Raw genomic sequence first — 22,907 nt, forward strand, 5'->3', positions numbered from 1 at the left:
GGATGTGTGTGTGTGTGTGTGTGTGTGTGTGTGTGTGTGTGAGAGGAGGGGTTCTTATCATTATTCCTTCCTCCGACCTCCAAAGGTCTCCTGTCGTGGATTATTAGCGTAGTCACTCCATTCTCCGTCCATTCTTTCTGCCTGTCTCCTTTCAACAGCTCACAGTTTATCTGGGGAAGCGAGACTTTGTTGATCACTTAAACTACGTGGATCCAGTCGGTAACTATACAAACAAACCAACATGATGTGCATTAACTTATGCGGAGTATCTGTCGAGTGCTATGACATGCCACCTCGGCACGTTGACGTGTTTGGTTCAGAAATGCAGCTTCTAAACTGTGAAAGTACCAGACACATCGCAGGAAATGCATGTATGTGTGTGTGTGTTTGTGTGTGTGCTCTCCAGATGGAGTGCTCCTTGTAGACCCGGAGTATCTGAAAGATCGAAAAGGTAAAAATAAAACTTGTGGTTATGCAGTCAGTAGATGAAGTACGGTAACAGTCCGTCATATTTGATGGCTGAATTATCCATTGACAATCTATTTAATCGATGTTTTCCTCCATCCGCAGTGTTTGTGTCTCTTACTTGCGCATTTTATTACGGTCGGGAGGACCTGGATGTGTTGGGCCTTTCCTTCCGGAAGGATCTGTACGTCAGCACCGTCCAGGTCTTCCCTCCTCTGCAGGCGGAAAAGAAGCCTCTTACCCGGCTGCAGGAGAGGCTGCTGAAGAAGCTGGGTCAGCATGCCTACCCCATCAACTTCACTGTAAGACCTTAACCTCAGACCAGCAAACCTTTCTCTTTATGCCACAGCGCTGTGAAACAGAGGAGGTTTGACTGCCAATCTGACCTCTCTGGGGGTCTATTTGTGTCAAGCTGTCCAATCAGTTTCACGGGTGAGATTGTGTTAAAGCCTGAGCTGGATTCCACAAACAACCTTCGGATGTAGCTGTTGTCGTTATCAAGGCGTGTGAAGACTGACTGGTGGGCAGTGGATATGGCATCCTCCGTGTATCTGTTGGTGCTGAATGGACAGAGCTTGAAGACCCCACAATTTAGTTGCCAACCACTGCGTCGCCTGTGACTGTCGCGTATATGACAACTGGGAACTGAGATTCTGCTTTGTTTTTACGTTTGGGCGCATTAGATTCCCCAGAATCTGCCGTGTTCAGTGACCCTTCAGCCGGGCCCGGAGGACACCGGGAAGGCGTGTGGCGTGGACTACGAGCTTCAAGCATTCTGCGCCAAGACTGTGGAGGAGAAGATCCACCAAAGGTTCAGCACAAGCACACACCTTCAGACGTCAGCCCAACTCCTAGACATATTGTTTTAAACCAACTAGTATTTTGTACGCCAGTTTGGAATGCCCAATTCTCTCTGTACTGCAGTCGTTGTCGCTGCTAACTGTTTTGTTGTGGACGTTGTAGACATATTACGTCCATAAATGCTCATTAATAAGAACCTAACCTGCTTTGTATGTAGGAACTCTGTGCATCTGGCGATCAGGAAGGTTCAGTATGCCCCAGAGAAGCAAGGTCCGCAGCCAATGGTGGAGATCAGCCGCAGTTTCCTGATGTCTGACAGATCTCTACACCTAGAGGCCTCACTGGATAAGGAGGTAGCACTCACACACTTTGATATGCCATCGATACATGTGTGATGTCTGGGATACACAATGCTAAGTCACTGTCTCTCTCTAGCTATACTACCACGGTGAGCCCATAAGCGTCAATGTCCAGGTCACCAACAACTCCACCAAGACTGTCAAGAGGGTGAAGATATCCGGTAACTGCACCTGTCCTGTCATTCCACTGGGCCTTTCTGTATAAAATGCATGAACATGTAATGGGGGGGAATGGATTGGAATGGTGTTCTGCCATTAAACTGGCAGTGGAGGTGGTAACAGAGCCACAGCTGTGTTAAACAAGCTGTAGTCGTCAAACCTGTCGGCTATCTAAACTCATGCACCTGGGCAGCATTATACTGGTAGGTGGTTAAGTTTTAAAAAGCAGAGCTGGTGTAATGATGGGGTGAAGTGCTACAATTCAAGTCAAGCTTTCCATCTCGCATCTGCCGTTATTGCAAGAAACAGTTGCATTAAAACATTTGTATTTGAAAAAAAGTTATATTTGCCCTGAAAAATAACCGAAAAAAAAAAAGTTCCTATGTAAAAATAAAACACTCTGACATGTGCACACACCTAGAATACAGCTTCATTGATTTCGCCTCCAGCTCTTGTTTCTCCCTGTAGAACCGGGCCGGGTCAAAGTTAACTTTGCGCTAAGGTTCTGCAGGTGTAGGTCTACGGGAACATGAGCTAACGTTACCTAACATCAGCTATCATAGCTTACATTAGGTCCTGTGTAAAAAAAAAAAAAAATTGGTGCTAGAGAGAAACAGAAGCATTTTTTTGGTGAACTCATACGAGCCAATCAAGAGTGAGTTGAATTAGAATGCAGTAATGACTTTCACAAAGGTAAATTGTGTCATATTTTGATGCATGTCTATTCATGCAGTTATGGTATCGGTGATTGGAGCAGCCAGAAAAGGACAAAGACTTATATTTCAGCAATTATTTCCTACATTTTCTACACCATGTAAAAGTGATATTATATTACACATCAAATGATATAATTAAATATATATTGTTGTATATATAATGTCATTCAAAAGGTCCTATGATAAAACTACCCATGCTAGGTGATTTTGTCAATGTCAGTATGACCTTTTTAGATCTAAATGTTTCAAATTCAATGTTTCCTTTTTCAGTTCAGGTTTGGTTTTCGATGCCAAATTCTGTTTACTGCCGCAGTTCCGACCCCGAATAATGAGACTCGGAAATCGACCTGAAGGACTAACTCGTGTGATTCTCTACTCTTCCTCTCAGTTCGTCAGTATGCTGATATCTGCCTGTTCTCCACGGCTCAGTATAAGTGTCCGGTTGCCGTGGTTGAAGCGGAGTGAGTTCCTCTTCTGTAATTGTGCCCTCCTTTTCACTTAAGCTTCACTCAAGGCATCAAGTTGTCCCTCTCTCATGCTGCACACACACACACAGAACACCTCATTCTAGAGTACGACAATATTTAAGATAAATTATATACAGTACGTATATCCATAAACACATTAAGACCTAAGAAATAATTCTGTAGTGCATTTTTTTTTAATATGTGTTTGGGGGGGGAGTGTGAAAGAACAGATCACTCTTTAACTTCCTCATTTTCTCTTCCTGTTTTGATCCTCTTCTTCCTGACCTTTTTACCCCCAACCCCCAATCCCAGTGACCACGTTTCTCCCAGCTCCACCTCCTGCCACGTCTACACTCTCACCCCAGTTCTGGGCACCAACCGGGAAAAGAGGGGTCTGGCCCTGGATGGAAAGCTAAAGCACGAAGACACCAATCTGGCCTCCAGCACCATGTACGCACATCGCACCCGTGCATCTGGCCGAAAAAGGGATTTACTTTTTAACGCGGATGAACTTCTCTCATACCTGTTTGCGTATGACCTGTGTGTACTTGCAGAGTAAAAGAAGGAACCAACAAGGAGATGATGGGCATCATGGTTTCCTACAGAGTCAAAGTCAAACTGGTGGTGTCTCTCGCAGGGTACGGGAACACACTCAAGCTTTTTATAGCAGCATTTGATTTTTTACTCTCTGTTTCTTTGTAAAGATATTAAATCCCAAAGAAGTCACTTACTGCAAAATAAGGGGAGGGGTCTGAGGTATAAAGACGGTGATCAGTGGAGTTCTCTTTGTACTTTTTATTGTTTTTCTCTTAATATATCTTGTATTAAAGACTACAAAGAGTTGGACGCCATCGAAATTAGAGCTTTAATATAGTGGGTGGTTATAAGGACATTCAGATAACCTTGTTAATTGCATATCTTGTGTGTGTGTGTGTGTGTGTGTGTAGCGATGTAGCTGTGGAACTCCCTTTTGTCCTGATGCACCCCAAACCAACAGACCAGCCCAGCTCCCAACCACAGTCAGGTAGGACACACACACACACCTTGAAAAAGTTAACAGTGGACCTGTGTGAGCTGCGAATGTAATTTAATTACATGTGAACTGTTTTGCAGTCGCTCCAGAGACCGACGCTCCTGCTGCGACAAACCTCATAGAGTTTGACACGAGGTAAGTGTGTGTGTGTGTGTGTATCAGAATCGAAATCAGAATTGCCTTTATTGGCCAGGTGTGTGCACACACACACAGGGAATTTGACCTGATGGAATCTTATTTTGGTTTTTGTGATCTTTGGGACCTTGAACGTAAACCGATCCTGCGTCGTACATCTTTACTGAAACCCATTCACCTTACGTTGTTTTTAAACCAGGTGGCTGATTCAGTTATTTCCCTCTCCCTCAGTACTCCCTCCCAGTTTGAGGACTTTGTGTTCGAAGACTTCGCTCGCCTGCGGTTGAAGAGCACAAAGGACGACAAGGACGGCGATCCCTTCTGTTAGCTCCTCCTCCTTCGCCAGCAGGGTTCACTTGTCTGGGGCGGAGGTTACAGGCAACTCAACCCCAGAGCCCAAGAAGAAGAAGAAGAAGAAGAGAAAGCCAGACTTGCGAAGACGGCCTCCCGAGTCTCGCCACATGCTTTTTAACTGTACCATGTATTCCGTATGGGCTTTAAGTGATTGTGTCTCTTGTTAAAGAAGCAGTCCACACTAGGAAACCCGCCGTTTGCTGTCTTGCTCAGGGTCAAACTGGTGGCATGTTAGGGTGAAAACAGCAGACGGTAAGTGGATCGGACCACTTTAGCGTAAATGTAGCTCGAGTTTAGCTAAGTGTGGTTACTGTAAGTTGTTTTTTTGGTGGACTGAATTTTTTTATTCTGCTGTCGTCAGTATTATACATGCTGCTGTGATTCAGGATTTATACTTCTAGCAAGGAATAAAAGTGATATTTTTATATTGACAATATATCCGTTGTTATCTTCAGGTATCAGTGCAACAGTTTTGAGCAATAAAACACCAACATTGATTTTCACATATGGGTCATTCCATTCCATGACTCTTCTTTGTAAGTTCCTATTTTTTTGAAGGGTGGTCCTCTGCATTTTAGTGATTCTTTGTACATGGAATATAAAACCTCAGCGATAACTTATTCACTGGTTCGGTTTGAAGTTTCTCCTGAACATCCAGGAGACCCAAACAAAGCTTGGCAACATGTATTTATTTAGTTGTTGCCGCTGAATGGTTATTGCAATCAAATTAATAACCAAGCCATTATAAACTGTAACATACAAATTTCCAGAAAACCAATGAAAAACTGGCTCAATACAGATTGAAAACCTCGAAGTCAACTCAGTACAAATGCCTGCTGATGACGTAAAACCGCTGAATGTGATGTTACAGCCAGCGAAAATGACAAAAATAACATCAGATCTGCAGTGAGCGCGGAGAACATGTGCTCTTTCAAGCAGGGGAATGGACTGAAAGTGTGGAACTCTGCACAAACACAAACAGAGCAGAGGAGCAAAAATGGTGATCGAGCAGGGGTGAATCGGTATTGTACACTGCTGATAAAGAAAAAATTAAATAATACAACCTTGCTTTATTAAATGCTCTAGATGCTGATTGGCCCACTGCTTTGTTCAACACTGGATTTTTCAAGGCAATAACTGTATTTAAGAGTAAAAATATTCAGATATCCACATAGGATATTTATTTTTTAACAATCTATTTTCAAAAGGATTCCTTAAATGTGATTAATTTAAGGACCTCTTACCAAATTGTCAAATCCCAGCCATATATTAACTGGGTTTCTTAAGTGCCGTTCTTTCGTCTTTGTTACCACCCTTCTTATTTGACACGTTGCACACCTGCAAACTGGTCACCTTTTGTCAACCAGGGTAGTAGAATTGAATGAAGAGGATTTTAGTTTTGTATGTTGTCACCTTTTTCACTTCTCCAGAGTTTGTGTGTCTGCAATTGGGTTTGTTAGTGTCTCCAAACAGACTCTTTAGTTTTTGCATGTAGAAACATGATTTTAGAATAATAAAAGTCAGATTTTTCAGAGACGTCTCCAGCAATATCACTATAATCAAACCTCCCTTTTATGCTACATTGTAATGTGAGTGCTATCTATACTGTAAGAAAACTACAATCAAATTCCTACTACAAGATACTCAAATAATCATCAATTGTTTTAAATAAAAACATTTTTATTTTGGTCAAAAAAAAGAGAAAAGTCTTCAGAATCAAGGGTGATGTCAACTTGAACTGATCTCATGAACAACACACCCTTTGAAATGATCATGTTTAGAAAATGATGGTGAGCTGAATTAAACACACTACTGAGCAAGCAAAAGTCCAGATTTGTTTTCCGAGCTTGGTGTAATGTAACTGAGATGTTGAGGACACAAGAGCCTTCTCTCAAAGATTTTGGGTCGCAAACTTTGCAACACTTCATCTGAAAGTGAGACTTTCCGTTAGACCCCATCCTCTGAGTAACATCGGGCTTTCTCTCACTTACGGCGCTCCTATCCTGTCATATGAACATACTAATGGAGCACATCATGGAACATGGACTCTTCAGTCACTCCGCAGCTGATACAATTCTTTACAGGAAAATACTGAAAATAGAAACTTCATCTGTTGAACTCTAAACAAACTATGGTGCAGGGGTTCTTCACAAATCCACAGAGTCCACACCTCTATATTGCTGCTCTGCTTCATTTTTTCCAATAGTTCAAGCAGTGTAATTAATGAATATATAAATGATAGTGATACTTATGTTACTTCTGACAATCCTGCACCACCTATAATTATTTGTGCTGGCTTTCATTAAGGAGACCTTTCTTGGTCAAAGTAAATCTTTACTCACTCGACTGCATGATATACCATCTAATGACTTAGTATTTTCAGCATATTTCCTGTTACATGTTCTATGCAAAGCTGCTGAAACCCCTTACCAAAATATACATTATGGTCACCAGTCTGGAGGTAATTTCACACCATGCTCCATCAGCATTGCCAGGGGTCCAAAACACTCTAACGATGCAAAAGGCATGATGCTAACAGGTCTTGGAGACGCCTTTGAAATAAAAAAAAAAAAATGGTCTCAAGTGCTCAGAATATGACAAAAACTAAAGCTGAAGGGAATACTGAGAGTACACACCAAATATACACTATTTTTGCCGAGCTTGCCCCTGCCACTCTCAATTTTGGACTTTCATCACTCATAACATTTGTGACTGACAACATTCCACACAGCTTTTTCCTCTGTTGGATTTTCTACCTTTCTGGGTTCCAGAAAGACCCCTGACTACTGTATTTGCAGCTGCATTTTTAAGTATCTTACCAAGGTCTGCATTTGACCTGCTACGCACATGAATGGGAAAAATGAACAGGAGTGCCAAACAATAAAAATGTACCCAGCAAATGCAAGTTTGCGTTTCTTGTGACACCTCGGTATTCGTAATAACAGTACAGATGATCTATGAAAAAGGCTTTAAGGCTGTTGGTTTAAGTGGAGAATGAGGACAGATACAGTCACACGGGGTATCACAGTGAAATGCTGCTCAGCGAACACTATCTCAGCATCCAGCCAGTTTCCCCCTCTGCTCTCATGACTGCTGCTGCTGCTGCTGCTGCTGCTGCTGCTGCTGCTGCTGCTCCAGCATCACTTCACACGTCCGTCCCAATTCTCCCAGTTTGACCTTGGCATACTCCGCTCTGTTCAGCGCCATCTGACAGTCCTTCCTCGCTGAGTAAGTGGAACCTTCATGAGGCTGACCAGTAGCTACCTGGGGGAAAAAAAAGACAGGAGCACCACGGCTTTATTCTGCTGCTCTTTGGGGCAGTTTGATTGATTACATATTTATTTTAGTACTGGACAATATGGCACTTGAGAATCACCACTGTGAGATAAGATGTCTTTTACAGCTGACTGATTTATTTCAATAAAAAAAAATTAAAATGACAAAAGATGGAAAGTATAATTCAATTGTAAAAGCAGTACGTACAGTCTAATTTTTATAGTTTTCAGTCAGTTTTTACACAAAGCTACAGTATTAAGTTGTTCCATATCAGCTTAGTACAGAGAAAGATTATAGCCACTATGAACAATTTTAGTTCTGCATTTTTCTCAGTTCTGACAATAAACTCCGAATTCTGATGTTTTTTGTTTTTTTTTGACAGTGGGGGATTTTAACTTTAAATAAAAAAATAAAAAATATGTATCCTAAGAAAATCAGAATTCCTCTGTAGCTGTAGCATGATAAAAAAAAATTGCAACATTTTACAAACTTACAATACCTGTACTATTAGACAATAAAGCTCTGTTGTTGTAGCAGTGGTTTTTGAGTTATAATACACACATATAAGAACTCATACTATTACTCCTGTGTTGTTTGACCTGTGTGAGGTAGCGGATCTGTCCACTCAGTTCGCTCTCCACGCGATTGACAGAGCCCTGGAACTGGACCAGCTGTCTGTCCAGGAGGCTGGCATTGTGTTTGTCCTTGGAGAGTTCCAGAACTATATTACCTGCCATGGGAAACACACAGCAACATATGAGTATTATGAACAGATGTGTAAGCAGTGCCAAAAACATGATTTTAAATTTGCAGTGAGTCCGTGATTGCATACCAATACACAATTACTTAAAAAGGGTAAATTTATTGTACTTTTGGGCAACAAAGGGACACCAGAACAAGCTCAACACAAAATCTGACAGATGATTAACCCTATAAAGTTAAAATATGAACAGGTGGGCAAATTGTTCCCAATTTAGACATCCAGCAGACGCAAAGAAATATTGCACTCTTGGTGATAACGGGAATTATGTGATCACAATTAGCAATTGACAGTTGTATCAGAAATCGCAGGTTCAAGTTAATATTATTTTGTCATGTATGTTTTTTTTTTACCAAATATCTCAGTGTTGTGATCACTTTCATTTCTGGCATTATAGCATTATTGAGTCGTGTGGGAGATGTGACCTAAATGATATGAGAGATGGATCTAAAATGTAGCATTTCATTAACTCACTGTCGTTCATTACTTGGTGAATATTCAACATCATAATTTAAAAAAAAATGATCCCTAGAATTTCGTTACTAGGAGCAACTGTGAGTGCTGGCAAGTTTAACAAACACAATCCTCAGGCTCTTTAGCTGTTTGATGCTCCACTATGGCCTCCAGTTTCCTAAGATCATGAGCAACACTATTCACATTACACAGATTCAGACTCAGTCTAATAGTTTTAAGAAAAATTATGATTTGATGTAATTTCAATTGATCCATTTATGATGATCCATCAAGTCCATAGCCAGACTGATAGGTGATGTCCCCTCCAACACACACACACACACACACACACACACAAACACACACAAACCAACCAAGCATCAGATTCTCTAAAAAACTGCGAAATTTCAAACAGATCTATAATAAATCAAATTTCCCAAAAAAGAAAACCCCAACTGACATGCAGTGACCCTTGGACTTTTGGGGTCCAGGGCCCCTGGCAAATTGCCCGCTTAGCCAAGTTGTTTGTCCTGCCCTGCTCAGGTTTTAAATATAAAACTCACGATTGCATGAGAGGAATCAAACTCTGCTACTTAATGAAGGATTCCGGCTGTTGGGCCTCTAAATTATTGGTTCCTGTCATGTCTGATTACCAATCTATACTGTTACAGAATTACCACAGGTGTATGAAAAAGTCTCATATTGGCAATGCTGTTAGATGGAATGTGTCCTCACCGGCGCACTGCAGGATCGTCGCTATCTCCTTCTCGACATCCTCAAGAGCTCTTAGCCGTTCGTTAGCCATGAGTGAGGCAGTAAAACGGCTCCAGTCAACGGCTACCCTACCAGAGAACAAGTTCCAATGCACCGTCACATTAAACACACTGTGTGGTCCGGGAGCAAACCTAAATCCCCACGACTCGTTCACTTCCTCGAGACCGGAGCGTGAAAGCCGAGCGGCCGAAGCTGCTCAAACAACAAAAGCGCTCGCGAAATTGACGTCATCGGTCGCACACCGGTGACGTGCGCTGAGCGGAGAGGCAAGATGGCTACATCGGCTTGGCTGCGTGGCCCATCTGCTATGCGCCTGACGGAGGGTTTGGTGTCGGTTCTTAAAGAACAGCGTCCGGAGTATATACCGGCTCTGTTAACCAGCTACAGGGAGCATGGCGTGTTCCCGACGCAGGTAGGGCCCGGCCCAGAGAGGCGTGTTAGCTTGGAAGCTAGTTAAGTTACCTGTTTGCCTGCTTGTCGCTTACGCTTGCAGCTGCTCCAGGCTTTGTCGTTCACTGGGCTGGTGTGTGGAGATGCGGTGGGGCAGAGGCAGTGGGACTGAGGCTGGGCTGCGGTTGTGGTCGTGTAACAGATTCCCCCCCTCTGCATTGTTTAACACATTTATTTTGTCCCCGCAGAGCGCGAGCGCCGTCGGTGGGCTCGTGGGCTTCAGCAATGCCAAACTCGGCTCGAGCAAAACGAGGTGAGAGAATGAATGGCACCAGACCTGTGATGCCAGTGGTAACGTCGTTGTGTTGTTATTGTAAAGCGTTTCTGTATTCACTGAAAATATGGAATGATGTGTGGCAGAGAATCTGAGGACAGTTTGTATTGATGCCTTAGACTACCGGTTGGTTACTGTGTGTGTGTGTGTTGGAGTCACCTGTCAGTCTGACTATAGACTTGATCATAAGGCAAATAACTTATTTGTTGTACTCTGACCTCTCTATTTTGTCTTTTCTGTGTGTTTGCGTGCACAGGTTTGAGGGGCTCTGCCTGCTCTCCATGCTGGTTAAGGACAGCTCCAGCGATCTGTTCCAGCAACACTGTCTCTCCTGGCTGCGCTCTCTGCAGCAGGTCATACAGGTATGGTACACAAATACACACTCAACTACACTCAAACGCTGTATTGTGGATAAAACCCACATTATGAAAAATGAGAATCTACAAAGCGCTGCACCATCCTCTCTGATTTCTCCTTCTCATCCTTTCTCTTGTGTGTCTGTGGGCTTCACTCTGCAGTCTCAGGCTCCAGTTCAGACCATCCAGCTCGCAGCGAGCGTCCTGAAGGACGTGCTGCAGTATTCGTCCCAGCTACCAGAGCTGGCCAGGGAGGTCGGCCTCAACTCCATCCTCGGCATCCTAACATCTCTGCTGGGCCTTAAGACAGAGGTGAGTGGTGGGCACAGGACCTTCAGCAATGACGGGGAAGATTCAAGATTTTACAAAACGGCACATCAGTAGCTTAATTGGAAAGAGATGTCTCAAGCCATGTGAGGGTTTTTGTTTTTTTTTTAATTTTGAGCAAAGCACCAGTAAGAAGTTCTGTTTTTATCTAGATGAATACAAAGACTATATGTCCGCATCCCCACATGGTAATCTGACAACCCACTTTTTATAAACAAAGACATTTACTACTGTGTGTAAACTTTTTACATGATAACCGCATCTTTCAAATTATTTTGATTGCATGAAATGTGGACTCTAAGCCTGGCTGTTACATGACTGGACAATGAATACATTAACTAAAAAAAAAAAGTACCCTAGAGATTGATTGATAGGTGAAGGAGCTCAGATCTCACCCTAAAACTAACCATTTGAACCCGTGTTAGCAGCGAGGGCTGCATCATATTGGGAGAAATAAACATTGCAATATTCTGTTTTTCTGTGATATATCATTTCATATAAATAAAAACAGTTTTTTTTACCAGATGACTTGAATATTTGGAATATTTGGAAATGATTGATCATTCCAGAATTATTGTGATCCAAGAACCCTTATATCGTACTTGATGTCATATCAGACTGCCTTACAGCACAATGCACATCCTCCAGTGAGACTATTTTCCGTGCACACATTGCGAATATGATGCTGAAATGATATATTGTTCAGCCCTGCTAACAGCTACATTTTTCTTTCTTACTTATGTGATCTTAGTGTGAGCTGGCAGCTATGGAGGGCATGATGGCCTGCATGACCTACTACCCCAGAGCCTGTGGATCCCTCAAGGTAAGACCCACTGAAGAACAGACGAGACTGCAGTAAAACAGTGGCTTGTCATTGAGAAACCATTGGTTCAGATTATAAACAAATACCTTTATGGATCATCTGTGTTTAACTTCAGTCATTTGAGGAAAAAAAGCTGGAGTCTTTTTTTTTTTTCTCTTTCAGGACAAACTGGGGGCGTATTTTCTCTCCAAAATGGACAGTACAAACAAGAAAACACAAGAGGTTTGTGATTCTCACTGTTGTGGAGAGGTTACATAAGGCTTTCACAATCTTTTGTAACCTTGTCTCTTTTTTCCATCATCTCACTCTGTCTTTCTTCAGATGGCCTGTCAATGTTATGGTCACCTGCCCTGCCTGGGGGGCCTGTTGGATAGAGGGGTGGGTGCTGGCAGAGCTGAGGGTTGGACCAATCAGATTCACTGCCTACTGGCCTCAGCCAATGGCCAACTGGCTCAGATATACCAGGGTTCCGAAACAGGTACACTTTTCTATCAGTGGTGGTTGAATTTCCCTGTTCAGCCAGGTTCCAATGTGACATTTTTGGTGGCGTTCGGGGATGATCTACTGCTATGAGTCATTTATACACCTGTCATATAAAAAATGAGTTCAGAGTGATCACTTTGCATATTTATTGAACTGATGCTCTTTTGGCCGTGACAGATGGAACGGTGCAGTACGAAGGTCCAGGAGTGGAGCTGGCATTTCCCTATCTTGACCAATCCGATCCCCTGCTGTTGCTGCAGCTCCAGCACAGATACACAGCTGTCTGCCTAGCACTCAAACACACACTCAGGTAAAACATTTTTACAGAACGTAAATGGAAAACTCCACGTTTAATGGGGGAGTTTACCCAAATAACAAAACAACTCTCATTTTATATTTATTGGTTTACTGCTTTTAGGATACCTTTTGGTTTTGAAATGTTTTTAGATATCTAAAGAAAACTGCCCCTCCTGCTTTCAGTGGAATGTCATTTGTGATGCGTACAGCACTGAAAACCACATTGCCAGAAACAATGTCCAGATTACTTGGGCCCCACTGCCAACAGCCCACTCTCCAATGAAGAAATTGTGCTGACCTTGGTATCACAAGCCTATACACCGATCCAATTCTACGTAATTTATTTAATGAAGAAGGGAGACTGCTTCTTCAGCAGTTTCCCTTACATTTTATTTTCCTACACATTTTGTCTGAATGCTGAAATATGAACACGTTTCCACCTAATCACAGAGAACATCAAGTCTCTCCTGTTGATGTATGACACAAAATGTATGTACACAAAATTGACACATTCACAAGGTGTAAGGGAACTGCTTAGTCAAAAGTTCATGTCACATATGCATAATTAAAGCTACATCTTATCATGTCACATCGGAGGAAATGTTTATTTTGGGCCAGAAACTGCCTTTGCGCTTAACTGCTACGTAGACTTATTTTGACAACCACTCACATTTCTGCCCCATTACATTTAATTGCCCTTTTCCCTCCTGGCGCATATAAGGATGTAAATCAAAACTCAGATACAACAGCGATAGCATGTTTTGCTCAGATGACCATTTCAGTAACTCTTTTTTTTTTTATCTCTGTCCATCAGGGTGGATCCAGCCTCAGCTGTCCGTCTGCCTGTCAGACCAATACTCAACCTAGTGTGCCGAGCCCTCGCTGTCAGCTCCAAAAGCATAGTGAGCACATGCATACACACATACATAGTGCATATATCACAATAGAGAGCTCAGATGTGTTAATACACACTGCAGCAGTAAATGCATTAGTTAATCAAGAGACTTGGAGCTCCCTACAGACTGAACTTGAACCACTGCCAGACTGTAATTGGTGATTGTTCAGCTTGCCCTTTTTTTAAATCACATCAAGGGCATCTGGATGTATGGAAGATGGTAGTGGTGCATTGTATATAAGCAGCAGAATAGAGCGTCTACATTGAATAAACATGCTAACATACAATATTGCTCATTGTGTGTGTGTGTCTCAGAATTTAACAGGAGATGGAAGTGTGAGGCTGCTGGTCTTGCCTATCATACACACCAACACACTGGAGGTCTTATCATCCCTCATCACAGCGTGAGTACCGGCATGTGCACACACAAACTGTTATAGTACAGTAAATACTAGTTAATACTTTAATAATCATATAGATACCAACACTAGATAATGTAGCACTTTTGAATCAGGGGTGTCCAAACTTTTCCCTTCAAGGGCCAAAAATCCAACTAAATGGTGGGCCATGGTCAAAAAGCATGCTCAGATGATAAACAAAATAATTAATTATTGGGGATATTGCATATTTAAAGAGTATTTTTACTGAATTATGAAGTTTAATTTGAATTATTTTTATAACTAAGGTTAGGGTCATATGTTTGTTTGTTCTCCATAGAAAGATTTGATGGGCCAAATGGAACCTTATAGCGGGCCACATTTGGCCTGCTGGCCCCACTTTGGGCCACCCAACTTTAAATACTGTGTTGATGGTTGTGTGGTACTGACACTTTGTTTTCTACTGTGCATATTACAGTGTGCGTAGCGGCATGGTTCAGTATGCCGCTGTGCTACAGAGGCTGTTTTCTCAAACCCTGTCTGCCTGGACGCCTTTACCCGAAGCCAGTATGGGACAGCAGAGAGCCTACAGGTAACTACAGTACTGTCACAGACTGATCCCACCACATTATTAAAGAGGAGAAGTGAAGCACTAACATTACTCCTGTCAGCTGTTTTATAATTAGATAATAAATAAAGACTAGACTATTTTTTGGAACAGTTTTTTTTTTGTTTCCTCTAGGTGACATTAAGGATACAAACTGGTTTGTGAAGGAGCTGAGTGCTGAAAGAACTCTAAAAGTTACCTAGCTTGTAATTTTAAATCAGCGGGGTAGGGGAAAGAAGCGGTTTATTTAGAAGCAGCAGTGTGGATGATTTGCTGCTGTCAGATCATAACTTTACAGCTGAAGCACTCGTCTTCTGTGTCTCTTCTTCATCCCCGCAGCTCTGTGCGCGTGGCAGTGTACAGAACCTTAGAGCTGTGGCTCCAGGTGGCCGGAACCTCTGCTAGCATCCTTCAGGGAAGCCCTGGCCACTCAGAGCTCTTGTTTAACCACCTGTTAGGTGACATCACACCAGGGGCGGAGTCTGTCAAGGTTAGTTCACTCACCAATCACAGATGGGACACACATCTTTAGTGTTGGAATTACAGGAAAGACTTCCCTTGTGGCAATGCAAAATAAATCTGGGAATCATTTGTAGGACCGACAGTGTTTTCATGTGACTCGTGCGAATATTAATCTTTATCCTGATAATGGAAAGTCTCCACAATCAACTTATCCTGAGTGTTTATATCCTGAGCCGTGATCAAGACTTTGTCAGCTGTTTGTCACATGTGAGTGCAGCAGCAAGTAAGTGTTGCTCAAGCCGGCCTCCTATCCCTCTTACTCCCTCTGTGTCGTTTCCCACAGCTCCGGGCGGGTCTGTCGGCAGATGTTGTTCCTGGAGGGAAGCCTGGCCCGCGGCGGACAAAAACATTAGTCATGGCAGATGCAGTCGGGCCGTCACTCCAGAGAAAAGGAGACCTTCTGGCGAATCAGGATACTTGCCTTTCAGCCCTCAGGGGTAATTACATCTTTATATAATAGTCCTGTGTCTGCTGTATTTTTGGTGTAATCTCACACATTTCTTTACTTCTAAACAGTGCTGAGACAAATCATACTGACCAGCGGCACACTGCTGAAGGATGATATACACAAGGTAAATGTCAGGGTTACATTGTATTGTTGCTGCATGTTTGGTTTTTTTTTTTAACCAGAACATTGAGATGTTGACTGTAACTGCTTCACAACTAATACTAAAGAGTCATTTTCCTGTTAAATTACAGTGTCAGTCAGTGGTTTTTCTGCTCTCGTTTTTCTCACAGCGCCTGCACGATGTGGTGTTGCCACTGTGTGTGCGCTTACAGCAGCAGTCCAGCAGCAACACTACATGTGAATCTGCAGGGGGCGTCAGTGGGCAGTACAGCAGTGCTCTCAGCCGACGGGAGCTGTACAGGTAACACAGTCACATCATAGATGTACATAGAAGTGATGTGGTTTGGGTTATTACTTTCAGCGCACGTGTTTTGAATATCTTTTGCCAGAACTTATTAATGACTATGATGTTAAAGTCTAACCATCAGCTGTAATCTCAAATGTTGATATCCACACTTAATAGCCCTTTGCATAAACTGTCTGCTGAAGTAAGCAGTGCCAGAGCAAGGCAATATTGAGTGGGGTGGCATAACAACACATAAGTCTAAATTATTTTGAATCCAGGTTGTGGTGAAATGGATTAGATTAATATGCAGTGTATCCAACATTTTTTTTGTCTATGTAGTCCATTGATTTATTTATTACTCTGACATAATGGATCTGTGCAAGAAACAGACTACATTAAAGATGTAACATGTAACATTGTTCCAAGACATTTTAGTGCTACAATCAGATCTGGATTGGATTATATATTTTACTGAGCTGTGTACTCAAATGTTTTCAAGAGAACGTTCAGAACTATAGAAATCCTAATTTTATATACAGTAATGTCAGGTTTCAATATGTCACCTGCTGCTGTAACTTCAGGAAGATAGTCATATTTTTATGAGCCGTGTCCTGAATGTTGTTGAGCCACACTGAAAAGTTTTTTGCCAAATAAAAAGTTTTGAAATTCATGCTGGTTCTTAAATGAAACAATGGAGCAGGACTAGGGTTGGAGCTGGGAGATATGCTTCATCATCCAAGCTTTGTTTAAATATGCTAACAGAGGAGTTTTGGCAACAGAGATGGGGAGAGCAATGCTAGAAGTGCTCAGGACTGATGGATGTTAGCAATGTGAGCAGGGAGAAAGTTTAACAGTGAAGCTGTCGAGTGGCAGTCAATGAGCCATACAGGGTTCGGTTTTACACTGAGTAAACATTCCACTGTTTGGTACTACACTGTTTGTGTTCATATCAGTGTTTTGCTGGTATCGATTTTCAGGTTTTTGCTGGCTCTCGTCCTGGTCCCATCACCCTGTTGGCCCCCACCTCTGACCTGCGCTGTGTCCATCCTCAGCAACGGACGCAATGACCGCAACCTCAAGGTGATTATTGTGTTATTGTTCTGAGTGAGAAAGTTAGACTTTAAGAGGTTGAGACTGCTGTGTGGTATATCTTCGTGGACTGGTTTGAGGAAACTGTGTTTTTCTATAGTGAAACTTTAAAAAGTGGGTGATTCTTGAATACAGTTTTCTATTTTCGTGACAACAGTCTCTGTGAACTATGCCCAGAGGTTTCTAACTAGGCAAAGAAAACACCCCAGAACCAGCATCGTGTACTTGGCTTACATTTTGCTGTCAGTCTTTTCACAGTTTTTAATAACTCTGTGCTTGTCCCTCCTCTCTCCTCCCAGGTGTCTACATTCTGCATTGAGGCTCTGACCATCTGTAACTCCCTGCTTCACCCTCGTACTCCCTCCATCGCCCTGCCCTTGCCACCACTTGCCCTGAAGCCCACCCCTACCGCTCCAGTGCTCCCCTCCACCCAGGGACCTACCTCTGGTCTCACTTTGCCAACCCTCCTTGGAGGCCCTGCCCCTGGCCCTCCCTTTCCAACCCGCCACACCCTAGGCCTTGGCCCCGCTTCCCTGCTTGGTTCTCTGGAGAACCACCTCTCCCTGGTTCCGGGACTGCCGGGCCAAACCCCGACCCCAGGAGACATGATTCTTTCCCCGCATGCGCACCACCAGCAGGACCCTGCCGGACTGGCCCCTCCGGAGGGGCAGAGACCCGTGTTTGTCCGATACGACAGAGAGGAAGCGGATGACGTCGAGATCTCTCTAGCCAGCGACTCCGACGACAGCGTGGTCATCGTTCCCCCGGGGATGCTCAACATGGAGAACCAGCAGGATGACACGGCAGGGGCCAACTCTCAGAACATGGCCTCTGCCGCACAAGGGGGCACCACAGCTGCACTACCAGGAGGCGAGTCGGTCACCATGGTCCCCACCACAGCGACAGGCGCGACAATAGACGGGGTCGCGCTCCCCAACGACCTCGCCACCTCCTCCCCCCTGCTCACCACCTCCACCACCCCTATCAACTCCTTCCCTTCTTCCGGGGCCTCGGTGGTCTCCCTGGTTCCACCTTTGAACTCCAGCGCACTCACAGCGCCACCCGGTGGTCTGGGGGACTCGTTGCCCAGCAGGCCGCAACTCCAACAGATGCTCTTGCAGCCCTCCGCCCCAGGTCAGCCTGGTCCCATCGGCCTGCCGCTCCAGATACACCAGCTGCAGAATCAGCTGAGCCAGCAGGGACGGCATCTCCACCCACACCCGCCACCGCCCCCCAGCAACGAAGACTCCGGCGTCATCAACATTAACAGCACCGACGATGAGGAGGAGGAAGAGGAAGACATGGAGGACGACGAGGAGCTGGAGGAGGAGGAAGAGGAAGGGCTGGAAGAGGAGGAGGAGGAGGAAGTGAGCGATTTTGCTGATGAAGAGTTTTACGACGGGGAAGAGTATGAGGATTACGATGAAGAAGAGGGGGAGGATCTGGATGAGGAGGAGGATGAGGAGGATGGGGACATACCTCCGCTGGAGGGAGCAGAGGACAAGGCTGGAGAGGAAGGGACGGAGGAGGGGAAGATGCTCCGAGCAGCAGCAGTGGAAGAAGGAGAGCTGCCCGGCTTCAGTGTGGAGGGAGAAGCAGAGGGAGGGATAGAGGAAATCCAGACCAACAGAGCGCTGTTTGCGGAGGACAGGATGAAGGTGCAGGAGGTGGAGAGCATCGGAGTCCTGGAGGAGGCGCGAGAGGGGGAGGGCGAGGAGGACGAAAGTGAAAGGATGGACGACCCCACCATGCCACAGATCCTGTGTGTCACCGGAGGAGCAATGGAGGAGAGAGACGAGGCCGAGGAGGCGGCTGTGGAGGCAGGAAGAGGGGAGGGAGGAGGAGCACTGCAGGAGGAAGCAAACCTGTGGGAGCAAGGAGCCAATGAGACTGAGCCGAAAGCTGCCTCAGAAGAATCCACGTCCAATAAGAGTCTACAGGTACCTTCACAGCTTAAAAGTTCCCATGAAACAGCTATCAGATGTTACCTGCTTTGGCTTACTTAAAGGTTTCCTGTAAGAACAGGTAGCTGAGGAGGACTTATCATTGTTATTGATCGGTGTTTGCAGTAGCAAATTAGACTGTGTGTTACACCACATTAGCACTCAGCATCAGCTTCCAGTGAACACAGCCAGACCGGGACAGAACAACACCTATGTCGACACAGAGGCTGGTTTAATAACACCAAAATCAATACCGAGGTGGTTATCTTGCCTGATTTCGCTCCAGACATCCTGAGTCTCGTTTACTCTGGCACAAAGCTAATGGTATCTGTCCATCAGGAAACTCCATAAATCACTGTAACCAGCTTCCATTCTTTGCAAAAGCTGCACCCTGCTCAGTCCAGTGTTCACTGAGAGGCTGTTTATCAGTAGTTAGCAGTTACTTTAGCAACAGGTATAGCTATCTGTCCAGAGTTGAGGCAGAGCAGCTGAAGAACACACTGCATCAGCATCCTTATTTTTACATACTTCCTCATATATGGTAACCTCATAAATAAGATAAAAAAAGCATTAATTGGAAGAAAAATTAGTATATATGAGTATACAAGCCCTAAAATGATGTGAGCTGAGAGTTGAAATGGCAGTTGATGGATGACTCTTTAAGTGAGCGTCTGCTGAAAGAAGTTGAAGTGTAAGCACTGACAAGAATTGAAGTGCAGAAGTGTAGTCAGTGGAACAAATGTGAAATGGACAGTGAAACCAGTTTGCAGCTGGTTAGCTTAGCATAAACAAGGGAACACCTGACCCATCCAGTGTACCTGTACGGTAACATAATCCACTCCTATAAAGCTGAATGATTAACCCAGTGTATCTGGTATAATCCGTACAAAAGGAGAAGTTTGAAACAACCATTCACTGTTTTACAGCTGGTTGCCGTGCAACCGGCAGAGACAGGACGTCTAGTCTTCTATGTAGCATCTCATCTGAGTTAAGATATCCACGAAATTTTGCTGTGAGGACATGAGGTGTCAATGGAAGTCTAAGCAATTAGTATTCTATAAGCTGTTATGAGAGAAAGAGGAGAAACAATGTATTGAGGATAATAATAATCAATGGGAACCATGATGGATTGGATTAGTGCCACTAGTGCTAGACAAATTAAACTGATATTCTTAGTGTTGTTACAAGGAAACCGAGCTCTCCGACCAAAAGCTGACTCTCTTCAATTCAACAGGAGTCGGGAGCTGAACCCGCACAGGAAGCCGTCATGAGCGATGACCAGCCATCGAGTCAGCAGGAGGAACAGCTTGCAGCTGTTCAAGAAGGGGACGTGGCAGCGGCTGATTCTGAAACCTCAAGAGATGCGAACATGAAAGAGCAAGAGGAGACAGACCCTGAGACAAGAGAACAAGTACAAGCAGAGCAGGATGCCGAAGGAGGAGGAGGAGGAGGCAGGGAGAGCGATGGAGAGGAGGGGAAAGGAGTGAAGAGGAAGAGAGAGGAGGCGCACAGGGAGGAAGAGGCGGGGCAGAGCACTGAGAAGAAAAAGGTAAAAAAAAAATGTGATTCTTGTTTGGGATTTTCTGGTTCAATTGTGTAGGAGTGATGCAGCATAATCACATCCATTTTAACACTGTGTGAACATTGTTTCTTTGTCTGTCCTGCAGATGGATGAAGACGCCATGGCCTCCATGTTGGCTGATTTCGTTGCCTGTCCACCTGATGATGAAGACGGTGCCACCGGATCGAACCGCTCATAAAAACAAAACAAAAAAAATTGCCAACCTGAACCGATGTGATTGAACTGACCATGGATACATTATATACTGCTACAATACTGCATCATTTTTTTTTTTCTCCAAGGCTTAGTTACCTCATACAACATCTCGTCATTTTTTAAAACATTTTTTTTTTTACCTTTTCTTTTCCAACTTCAAGCTACAACATGTGGGGCATGGGACTATGGGTCACATCACCCGCCTTGTAATTGGCACGAACTAGACTTAACTAAAACAAGCAGTACATTTTGTAAAGCCCCAAGAACAGCTGACCCCGACCAGAGCTGAGGCTCGATCAAACACATCACCTGGAACGTTGTGATGCCTTTGTTCTCGTTTGTAGTTCATAGTATCCTACAGTTCAGACTATGACGTGGTTTTCTTGGATTTATATGTACCTTTTATGCTCTGTATGTTTTGTCAGAACTGCCACATGTTTTGTTATAAAAAAAAGTAAAAAAAAAAAAAAATCATAATGACATTTTCTGAGATTTAATGGTTGTTTCAATTATCCTGTTTTTTTTTGTTGTTGTTGTTGTTTTTTCAAAGGATTGTTTCCCCCCCCGAATTATATTAGATTAACCCAGCGAGGTCTGCAGATTATTCATTGTGACCAGAGTGGAACTTTTGAAAACAGCTTTTTATATTCTGGATAATTGTTGTGGAAGCAGAAACCTCAGACAAATGGCTTAGAACGTGGGCAAAATAAACCTGTACAGATACCGTGAGAAGAAACGCGTCTGTATACTGTGGGCGTACTGACCCTTAACATTGAGAGAACAACACTACACGCTTACTGTATAGCACTTACATACACTAACTAGCATTGTCTTTGCATTTGAATGATTTTTTTTGTTTTGTTTTTTAAATCACATACTTCCCAGTTTTGTACTTGCAGCAAATATACAACAGATGTCAGCTAATCTAAGACTGAATCGCCGATGACATAAAAGACAATTGTTGCATCATGTTTCCCTTGAGCAGACCTACTCAACTGGCCCTATGATCATTGTGTTGGTAGCCCATTTATTAGTTCTATCTTTTGCTTAGCAAAGGAATCCTCTGATTTCACGAAACAATAACAACCTATTTTGAAATTAAGAGGGTGCATTGTTATTTTCCTGTACTTCTGTAAACAATGTTTCCTTTTTCAATTGTAAAAACTAATGATCAGAGTCAGAGCTTTACAGGTCAGACATGAGGAATGTTGATGTTCTTGCCCCTTTGCCCCCCCTTCTAAAAAGTAGTAGTGTGCTATGAGCGTCGCAGTCAAGGCGTCGGAACCAAACTGAACACAGATTGAGATTTTTTGAATTAAGTGACGGTGCTGTCCACCACCAACGCCAAAACGCTGGCTAGAATATGAGAAAGAATGATGTTCCGTGCTGAGTGAGTAAAAAAACAAGACTCAGGTTAAACATTAACTTCAAAATAGGTTGAAAAGCATCGGCAGGGCTTTTTGTATCGAGGTTGTGCGTCTCTCTCACAGACAGGTTCATCTGGAAATCAGTCTGTATGGTTACAACACAGACGCGGTTACATCATAATGAGGAAGTTGAGATTATAATCTCACGGCTTCCCATATTTCTATTTAAATGATGAATACATAACGAGTAAACAGGGCGTGAAGACCATTCATACTGTTCTGAGTGGAATGTTACTGAGATAACTCGAGAGATATTCATTACTCATATCAGAAGATGCTCCCACTCATTCGTATGCAAAATGAAATGAAGGTCATCTTATTGCTGAGCAAACACTGGAAGCTGTTGTTTTCCTCCAGCCACAGTCACTGAGAGGAATTCCCAATTTGGCAAAAATACACATACTTCACACATCTCAGATATCTAGTTAACATTTAGACTCATATTTTTTTTCAGACGGTTGTGTTTTTAGGCACAGTTAGTGTTGACTTGGAGGGGGGCAGCACTTGAGCGCAGCTTCTCACAAGTCTTGTCAGAATTTGCTGCAGAATTTTGCAGCTGCAGCTCCTATCGCAGCATCTTGACACTCGGTCAGGGCGTGACAAGTGAGTGTCAAGATGCTATCCAGCCTCTCTTTGATGCGCTTTTTATCCTCC

General features: G+C 43.6%; 3 protein-coding genes across 4 annotated transcripts in view; 2 read left to right on the forward strand and 1 right to left on the reverse strand.

Moving 5' to 3' along the window:
• Positions 1-4,992, forward strand: part of arrb2b (arrestin, beta 2b) — a 9,051-nt gene extending 4,059 nt beyond the window's left edge. The window contains exons 3-14 of one of the 2 annotated variants that reach the window (XM_037112429.1): positions 159-219; positions 407-451; positions 571-767; positions 1,149-1,276; positions 1,484-1,619; positions 1,702-1,786; positions 2,889-2,961; positions 3,280-3,417; positions 3,522-3,605; positions 3,915-3,991; positions 4,081-4,135; positions 4,367-4,992. In XM_037112429.1, coding sequence (XP_036968324.1) covers positions 159-219; positions 407-451; positions 571-767; positions 1,149-1,276; positions 1,484-1,619; positions 1,702-1,786; positions 2,889-2,961; positions 3,280-3,417; positions 3,522-3,605; positions 3,915-3,991; positions 4,081-4,135; positions 4,367-4,463 — 1,176 coding nt within the window. In that variant the 3' untranslated portion in view covers positions 4,464-4,992. Of the gene's footprint in view, positions 1-158; positions 452-570; positions 768-1,148; positions 1,277-1,483; positions 1,620-1,701; positions 1,787-2,888; positions 2,962-3,279; positions 3,418-3,521; positions 3,606-3,914; positions 3,992-4,080; positions 4,136-4,366 lie in introns of both variants that reach the window. The other variant, XM_037112430.1, reaches the window with a different exon arrangement.
• Positions 4,993-5,194: 202 nt separating this feature from the next.
• Positions 5,195-9,845, reverse strand: med11 (mediator complex subunit 11). The gene is made up of 3 exons (XM_037112437.1): positions 9,714-9,845; positions 8,365-8,495; positions 5,195-7,753 (listed from the first exon to the last, which is right to left on the reverse strand). Exons 1-3 carry the CDS (start codon positions 9,781-9,783, stop codon positions 7,574-7,576), a joined length of 381 nt encoding a protein of 126 aa, XP_036968332.1. The 5' UTR covers positions 9,784-9,845; the 3' UTR covers positions 5,195-7,573.
• Positions 9,846-9,991: 146 nt separating this feature from the next.
• On the forward strand, positions 9,992-21,297 carry pelp1 (proline, glutamate and leucine rich protein 1). Its single transcript, XM_037112423.1, has 19 exons — positions 9,992-10,164; positions 10,391-10,455; positions 10,733-10,838; positions 10,995-11,144; positions 11,911-11,982; positions 12,145-12,204; positions 12,304-12,460; positions 12,643-12,775; positions 13,577-13,664; positions 13,973-14,061; positions 14,513-14,626; positions 14,981-15,131; positions 15,447-15,600; positions 15,680-15,735; positions 15,902-16,032; positions 16,995-17,097; positions 17,406-19,046; positions 20,284-20,598; positions 20,717-21,297. Exons 1-19 carry the CDS (start codon positions 10,024-10,026, stop codon positions 20,807-20,809), a joined length of 3,819 nt encoding a protein of 1,272 aa, XP_036968318.1. The 5' UTR covers positions 9,992-10,023; the 3' UTR covers positions 20,810-21,297.
• Positions 21,298-22,907: the final 1,610 nt, after the last annotated feature.

Source organism: Acanthopagrus latus, chromosome 10 (assembly GCF_904848185.1).
Source record: "Acanthopagrus latus isolate v.2019 chromosome 10, fAcaLat1.1, whole genome shotgun sequence".
NCBI lineage: Eukaryota > Metazoa > Chordata > Actinopteri > Spariformes > Sparidae > Acanthopagrus > Acanthopagrus latus.

Bases quoted from the DNA above. Each gene is read 5' to 3' on its own strand.
- pelp1 (XM_037112423.1), top strand. From the start codon at position 10,024: ATGGCTACATCGGCTTGGCTGCGTGGCCCATCTGCTATGCGCCTGACG. The intron at 10,456-10,732 runs GTGAGAGAATGA...TTGCGTGCACAG, and splicing joins CTCGGCTCGAGCAAAACGAG to GTTTGAGGGGCTCTGCCTGC. The intron at 11,145-11,910 runs GTGAGTGGTGGG...ATGTGATCTTAG, and splicing joins TGCTGGGCCTTAAGACAGAG to TGTGAGCTGGCAGCTATGGA.
- med11 (XM_037112437.1), bottom strand. From the start codon at position 9,783: ATGGCTAACGAACGGCTAAGAGCTCTTGAGGATGTCGAGAAGGAGATA. The intron at 8,496-9,713 runs GTGAGGACACAT...TTCCCATGGCAG, and splicing joins GACGATCCTGCAGTGCGCCG to GTAATATAGTTCTGGAACTC. The intron at 7,754-8,364 runs GTCAAACAACAC...TTTTTCCCCCAG, and splicing joins AGATCCGCTACCTCACACAG to GTAGCTACTGGTCAGCCTCA.